This window comes from Cherax quadricarinatus, chromosome 32, assembly GCF_038502225.1.
Source record: "Cherax quadricarinatus isolate ZL_2023a chromosome 32, ASM3850222v1, whole genome shotgun sequence".
Classification (NCBI taxonomy): domain Eukaryota; kingdom Metazoa; phylum Arthropoda; class Malacostraca; order Decapoda; family Parastacidae; genus Cherax; species Cherax quadricarinatus.
Genome location: NC_091323.1, coordinates 33,467,050 through 33,474,804, shown reverse-complemented (window position 1 = coordinate 33,474,804; position 7,755 = coordinate 33,467,050). Strand labels below are relative to the sequence as shown.

Sequence of the window (7,755 nt, the reverse complement as noted above, 5' to 3'; positions counted from 1 at the left end):
GAAGGTGTCACTTGTTACTAATTATGCTAATACACATTTTATTATGCTAATACATACTGTATTATGCTAATGCATGCTGTATAATGCTAATACACATTTTCTTCACTCTTGCAACTTTATTAAGTGTACAAAATGTTTGAGTTTTTACGTAGAAGATGGAGTGATTGTATGTATTATAATTTTCATAGTAGTATTTACTTGACATGTTTCAAATTCAAATTCAAATTTTCACATCTCTTGTTGTGTACAAAGATAATGTAGTTTACATTTTGATAATTAATGTACCAGTAAATAATGTGCTCTTTATTTTTTGTATCTATTCATAAACAAATATTCTTGCACAGTAACCATGTTATTAATGCCACAAAATATTTTTGAATGTTTTTTTTTTTTTTTTTCAACAAGTCGGTCGTCTCCCACAAACTTTCTGAAAGATCAATTATCAATTATGTCATCCCAGTATTCAAGTCTTATTATTTCAATGTCATTTTCAAATTAATTGCATCTTTTTTCAGTAAACTGTAGCCATGATCTGTGAGAAGTAGAGTTGTCCTAGCAGTGGTTGGAGGTATGGGGTAAAAGAGGTTTTGAATGCTTGGGGCTTGAACATCCAACAGGCTAGTGTGAGCACATCTAGTCAGAGCAAGTGGAGACAAGTGATTTTTGTGACTTGACATACTGTTGGAGTGTGAGCAAGGTAACATTTAAAAAACGATTTAGGGGGTATTTGTTAGCTGGACTTAAGAGTAAAGGAGGTGGGAAGTACAGTATCTGCACTCTGAAGGAGAGGAGAGGATGTTGCAGTTCAAGGGTCATCTGAACTGTGATGCCAGCACTCTTCTGGCAAAGCAGTGATTAAATGAATGATGGTGAATGTATTTCCTCTTTTTGTGGGTCACCCTACCTTGGTAGGAGACAGCAGATGTGTTAAAAAATTCTATACACAACACATTCTAAATATTTATTATACTATGAATTATCCACTTATAATTACATAAATCGGGATGTTTAGATAAGTAAACACATTGGTATAATGACACAGAAAACACACATTTGCACTGCAGGAGTTGCCAGCTGAAGGAGTTCAGGTGTTCCAGGGTGTCCTTCACTCACACCTGTTGGGTCGTGCTATCTCTCTCCGACACATCCGTGATGGCCACGAGCTTCCTATAATTTTGAAGGGTGAGGTTGGGTGCTCCCTTCATTATTCATTTGATGCTTGTATACAATTTTTAATGTGGGAAGAGTTTCAAGAGGTCTTGTATATGTTATACACTAAGTTTGATAAATTTTAGTTTGATATATGTACCACTCTAATTGTTTCTCCACAGATATGACTTACGACTTCAATTACCAGCAGACGAGAATATTAAAAGAGGAAGTGACCATCTTACCTGGAGACACTCTTATCACTGAGTGTAACTACGACTCGACCCGTCGTAAGCAGACCACCTTCGTGAGTCTCATGGCTTGTAATGTAGTGCTGAGCACAGTGGAGGCAACATGAGGCTTGTTTTAAAGTGTGCTGACAAATACAGTAGTCCCCCATGTCCACAGGGAATACACTCCATGACCTACTGTGGATACCTGAAACTATGGATAGTACCGAACCCTATATATAAGTCATTTTTCCTTTACATACGTATCTATGATAAAGTTTAATTGATAAATTCAGCAAAATAAATCTATAATTAGCATTTTTTCACTGATGGGAAACATTTCACGGCTTCTTTTAGGCTTCTTTTGCACTTTGGGGCCATTATTACGCAAAACTAAGGGTAACTTTTGGGCCACATTAAACCGTGGATAACTGAAACCGCAGATAGTGAATCAGTGCATACAGGAGTCCTAGTGTATGTACTAACAAATACCTGATTACGATGTTGTTCCAGGGTGGGATTGGTACAGAGGAAGAGATGTGTCTGGCTTTCATGACTTATTACCCTCGTGTCAATCTCTCAGTCTGCACCTCCACCCCACCCATGGAGACCATCTTTGAGACTCTTGGAATACAAGATATTTATAATAAGGAAAAGATGTAAGTCAGATACCTTTTTCAATATATACTTTATGTCCATATTATAGATGTTGCAAATTTGTCAGGTTTTGAGAAGACTTATAGTCGAGTATGGATAGAAATCATGTCTGTCTTGCTCTCAGCAGATGGAAGATCGAGCCTCCACCACGTCTTGCACTGAATGACCCACATGGGTTTAGTGCTTAGCCTAAATTTTCTTTTTACAACTTCTTGAAAATGTATTTTGAAATATTTCCTCTATAGAAGAATTTTCGGCTACAAAATTAATGTAAGTGTTTGAATTCAGTAATAATTTTCACTTGTATCACTTAATTCTATATACTAGCTTAAACGTAAGTATTGTAGCTTCTGCCCATGTTCGTTACATCCAAATATTTGTGTTTGTTCTCTATAAGCAAATGCTTTTATACTTCTTAGAGTAACTGCCTCATTGTTGCCAGTAAAAGTTCTTTCATTATTCCATATACACGCAAGTTCTTTCATTGTTCTTATACAACCAAATGTTTTCATTCTTCTTTATACACAATGTTATTCAGTGTTCCAATGCAGTGACTATTTTTTATGTTATTTATTATAATATCGTAGCAACTTTACATAAGGCGTTAAAATGCATATTTACCTAAAATGCTACATAAACACTTCAAAATGCTAATGTTTGTGAACTCACGAGACCACAGTAAAAATTCACTTTATCGTTTGTTTGTTGCTGTCTCTCTCTCTCAATAGTAAAACAAAAATAAAAATAAAGTTAATGAAATATTATTCTTATATAATCCTGATATAATTTTTATTTTTTTTTTCAGAGGAAGGATTTTACAAGGCAGGTAAGTTGTTAATGTTTTGTGTTGTGTGTTCATGTCTTATTTTTTTTGTCAAGGTTTTTATGAAGGTATTTATGAAACAATGCTTCTGCATTCTGCCATTTTTTAATATTTATCTGTATTCTATGAAGTTATATAGCTGAAATTTTTTAATGTACTATATAGTATAATTTAGCATATAATTAATATAAATTTCAACAAATTGTGAGTTGTGATTAGCTATGTCCAATATTTCACTGGGGGACTAGATTTTCCTTTTGCCAGCATTGCATACATGTGACTGTGGTCTTCCTGCAGGCTGGAAGTCAACGAGGAGGATGAGACAGAGTTGGCCAGTGCTCTGCGGAATGGCAGCGCATCTTCAGAAGTGACGGAAGTCCTGTTGTCTCATATGTTACGAGCAGTGGTCGTTAAGGCTCCTGAAAGTAAGAAGAGTATATATGTATCCATGTGTGTGACATGACTGATATATATAATAGTATGACTTAGAGTTAGTTTGCATGTTGAATTGCAATTAACATATTTGTAATTACACAAGAGGCTGCAGTCTAAACTGCACCCACAACACAATTAGTGTTGTGGTTGAGATGTGCTGGTAGTCCTGTATGAGTGGTAGTGATGATTGATAGTCTTGTATGAGTGGTGGTGGTGGTGACTGGTAGTCCTGTATGAGTGGTAGTGGTGATTGATAGTCTTGTATGAGTGGTGGTGGTGGTGACTGGTAGTCCTGTATGAGTGGTAGTGGTGATTGATAGTCTTGTATGAGTGGTAGTGATGATTGATAGTCTTGTATGAGTGGTGGTGGTGGTGACTGGTAGTCCTGTATGAGTGGTAGTGGTGATTGATAGTCTTGTATGAGTGGTGGTGGTGGTGACTGGTAGTCCTGTATGAGTGGTAGTGGTGATTGATAGTCTTGTATGAGTGGTGGTGGTGGTGGTGACTGGTAGTCCTGTATGAGTGGTAGTGGTGATTGATAATCTTGTATGAGTGGTGGTGGTGGTGACTGGTAGTCCTGTATGAGTGGTAGTGGTGGTTGATAGTCTTGTATGAGTGGTGGTGGTGGTGACTGGTAGTCCTGTATGAGTGGTAGTGGTGATTGATAGTCTTGTATGAGTGGTGGTGGTGGTGACTGGTAGTCCTGTATGAGAGGGCAGTGGTGATTGATAGTCTTGTATGAGTGGTGGTGGTGGTGACTGGTAGTCCTGTATGAGTGGTAGTGGTGATTGATAATCTTGTATGAGTGGTGGTGGTGGTGACTGGTAGTCCTGTATGAGAGGGTAGTGGTGATTGATAGTCTTGTATGAGTGGTGGTGGTGGTGACTGGTAGTCCTGTATGAGTGGTAGTGGTGATTGATAATCTTGTATGAGTGGTGGTGGTGGTGACTGGTAGTCCTGTATGAGAGGGTAGTGGTGATTGATAGTCTTGTATGAGTGGTGGTGGTGGTGACTGGTAGTCCTGTATGAGTGGTAGTGGTGATTGATAATCTTGTATGAGTGGTGGTGGTGGTGACTGGTAGTCCTGTATGAGAGGGTAGTGGTGATTGATAGTCTTGTATGAGTGGTGGTGGTGGTGACTGGTAGTCCTGTATGAGTGGTAGTGGTGATTGATAATCTTGTATGAGTGGTGGTGGTGGTGACTGGTAGTCCTGTATGAGTGGTAGTGGTGGTTGATAGTCTTGTATGAGTGGTGGTGGTGGTGACTTGTAGTCCTGTATGAGTGGTAGTGGTGATTGATAGTCTTGTATGAGTGGTGGTGGTGGTGACTGGTAGTCCTGTATGAGAGGGTAGTGGTGATTGATAGTCTTGTATGAGTGGTGGTGGTGGTGACTGGTAGTCCTGTATGAGTGGTAGTGGTGGTTGATAGTCTTGTATGAGTGGTGGTGGTGGTGACTGGTAGTCCTGTATGAGTGGTAGTGGTGGTTGATAGTCTTGTATGAGTGGTGGTGGTGGTGGTGACTGGTAGTCCTGTATGAGTGGTAGTGGTGGTTGATAGTCTTGTATGAGTGGTGGTGGTGGTGGTGACTGGTAGTCCTGTATGAGTGGTAGTGGTGGTTGATAGTATTGTATGAGTGGTGGTGGTGGTGACTGGTAGTCCTGTGTGAGTGGTGGCATTTATTGCTACTTTAATTTCCACAATTAACAAAATACTGAAGCCCAGTCTCTGGAGCATTAAATGCCTCCATAATCTTTTTACTGCTGCCCACAGAATGGGTATTTTGTTAGTTTTAAGTCTCATGAATCTTTCAGAGTTTCTCAACACATCCCTTTATAAAATTTTGCTAAAGAAAACAACATGGGAAGAGAGCCAGGCAGCGGAATTACTGCAGGAGAAGGTTGTGTTTGGAAGACACTCCACAAGTTGTCGAACTAGAGAAGATGCAAGAGTCTTGGAGGTGAGTGCCTTGGTCTTCTAGTAGTTTGAGTTAAAGAATCAGTAGTATTTTGGTCACTGGCATGTGGCATGATGGCTAAAGCTCTCACTTCACATGGTGAGGGGTCCAGGTTCAATTCCCGGCGAGGGTAGAAACATTGGGCATGCTTCCTTACACCGGTTGTCTATGTTCACCCATCAGTAAAATGGGTACCTGGGTGTTAGTCGACTGGTGTGGGTTGCATCCTGGGGAAAAACTGACCCATTTTGCGAGAAATGTTCTGCATAACAAGTCACTGATGTCACCTTTGGTCTGTATACCTTGTACATGAACTTGTAGAAATAAGGATATTATTATTATTATTATTATTCTTCTTCTTTCTTTCAACACACCGGCCGTATCCCACCGAGGCGGGGTGGCCCAAAAGGAAAAACGAAAGTTTCTCCTTTTACATTTAGTAATATATACAGGAGAAGAGGTTACTAGCCCCTTGCTCCCGGCATTTTAGTTGCCTCTTACAACACGCATGGCTTACGGAGGAAGAATTCTGTTCCACTTCCCCATGGAGATATTATTATTATTATTATTATTATTTTTTTTTTGTGCAGTATACAATTAGTGCCCAAAATGCACATACATTCTAGTGGCTTTCTTTGTGCTATACAATTTTTTTTTACTTGTAAACTACACTTTGCATACTTCACATACAAATAAAATATGTTTATGTTTATGTTTAATGTGTTTACATGTACATGTATTGTTAGGCACAAACAAAAGTCACTAACATGCATTGCATTTCAGGCCACATTTATTTAATACACATACAGTATTAATTTTTATGACTTGGCATACTGTTGGAGTGTGAGCAAAGTAGTTAACTCTAATAAAGGAATTTGGATGCTATTAACATTGTGGCATGAGCACACGCTAGGCATTATTTCTTCTTTCTTCTTTCAACAACCGGCCGTATCCCAAGGCGGGGTGGCCCAAAAAGAAAAACAAAAGTTTCTCTTTTTAAATTTAGTAATTTATACAGGAAAAGGGGTCACTAGCCCCTTGCTCCCGGCATTTTAGTCGCCTCTTACAACACGCATGGCTTACAGAGGAAGAATTCTGTTCCACTTCCCCATGGAGATAAGAGGAAATAAACAAGAACAAGAACTAGAAAGAAAATAGAATACCCAGAGGGGTTTATATATATATATGCTTGTACATGTATGTGTAGTGTGACCTAAGTGTAAGTAGAAGTAGCAAGACGTACCTGAAATCTTGCATGTTCATGAGACAGAAAAATGGACACCAGCAATCCTACCATCATGTAAAACAATTACTTGGCAGGATGGTAGTACCTCCCTGGGTGGTTGCTGTCTACCAACCTACTACCTAGGTAGGCATTATTTATCCGGCATTAATTTCCAATACGTGTGTTTGACTAATGATCTGTCTCCCCACCAGCAACCACAAGCGGTGTCATATCCTCGTTTCTCCGCCCTGAAGTCCCCTGTTGAGCAGTGTGGTGCCAGGAAGCAAGGTGGGTCTTCCTCCATATTCACTCTCCTGTGTAAAGTTGAAAGGTAAGTCAAAATTGTTTATTAAGGGTTCACACACACCTGATGATAATAAAGCTTACATGTTCATTGGTATTTTAATATCAAGTGTTATTCATGAAGAATAAGAGTCACAGCACTGTAGCCGGAACAATTCGTGACTAACCCACACTGTAGCTGGAACATTTCACAACTAACCCACAGTACCTCAGCTGGAACACTTCATGACTTACCCACAGTACTATACCTGGAACACTTCCTGCATAAGCCACAACACCATTGCTGGAGCAATTCAAAACTAACACACAAATCTGTGGCTGGAACAATTCACAATTAACAGTTCAGAGAGAGGACTTCAGACAACACTATGATCCGACCTGGACCAACATCAGGTCACAACTTGGTGATGGTCTGGCAACCACCAAAACATCATCTGAACTGTACCTTAGTTACAGAATGTTATTTGTAAAAAGAGTACAGTGGACCCCCGGTTTATGATATTATTTCATTCCAGAAGTATGTTCAGGTGCTATTACTGAACGAATTTGTTCCCATAAGGAATATTGTGAATTAGATTAGTCCATTTCAGACCCCCAAACATACACGTACAAACGCACTTACGTAAATACACTTACATAATTGGTCGCATTGGGAGCTGATCGTAAAGCGGGGGTCCACTGTATATAGTGTGATTTTGTGAATACAATTGTGTAAGTGCATGCAGAATTGAATAGTATTTACTATGAAGGTTAGGTTAGGTAAGATTTGTCAGGAAACAGCACGAGTATTTCTTGATGTAGGTCTCAGTCATGTGATGACCTGTCACTGGAGGTTTTGGTCATCTTTCCAAGGCCTACCTTTGGCTTACCGGTCCACCCCTTTAAAAATTATGGTTGTGATTATAACCATTTTGAAATTCTATGAAGATCTTGCCATGTAATATTCAGTTGTTGATGTACTTTTTTAATCACATTTAC

The 7,755-nt window shown here is 39.3% G+C and overlaps 1 protein-coding gene across 4 annotated transcripts in view; it reads left to right on the top strand.

Annotated features, from left to right (window-relative positions):
• The first annotated feature begins 424 nt into the window (after positions 1 to 424).
• Positions 425 to 7,755, top strand: part of LOC128690242 (DBH-like monooxygenase protein 1) — a 31,305-nt gene continuing 23,974 nt past the window's right edge. For 2 of the 4 annotated variants that reach the window (XM_070090624.1, XM_070090622.1), the window contains exons 1-7: positions 425 to 1,182; positions 1,332 to 1,456; positions 1,893 to 2,038; positions 2,842 to 2,862; positions 3,157 to 3,284; positions 5,107 to 5,252; positions 6,687 to 6,762. In XM_070090624.1, coding sequence (XP_069946725.1) covers positions 1,334 to 1,456; positions 1,893 to 2,038; positions 2,842 to 2,862; positions 3,157 to 3,284; positions 5,107 to 5,252; positions 6,687 to 6,762 — 640 coding nt within the window. In that variant the 5' untranslated portion in view covers positions 425 to 1,182; positions 1,332 to 1,333. Of the gene's footprint in view, positions 1,183 to 1,331; positions 1,457 to 1,892; positions 2,039 to 2,841; positions 2,863 to 3,156; positions 3,285 to 5,106; positions 5,253 to 6,686; positions 6,763 to 7,755 lie in introns of those variants that run through there. The other 2 variants (XM_070090623.1, XM_070090625.1) reach the window with 2 other exon arrangements.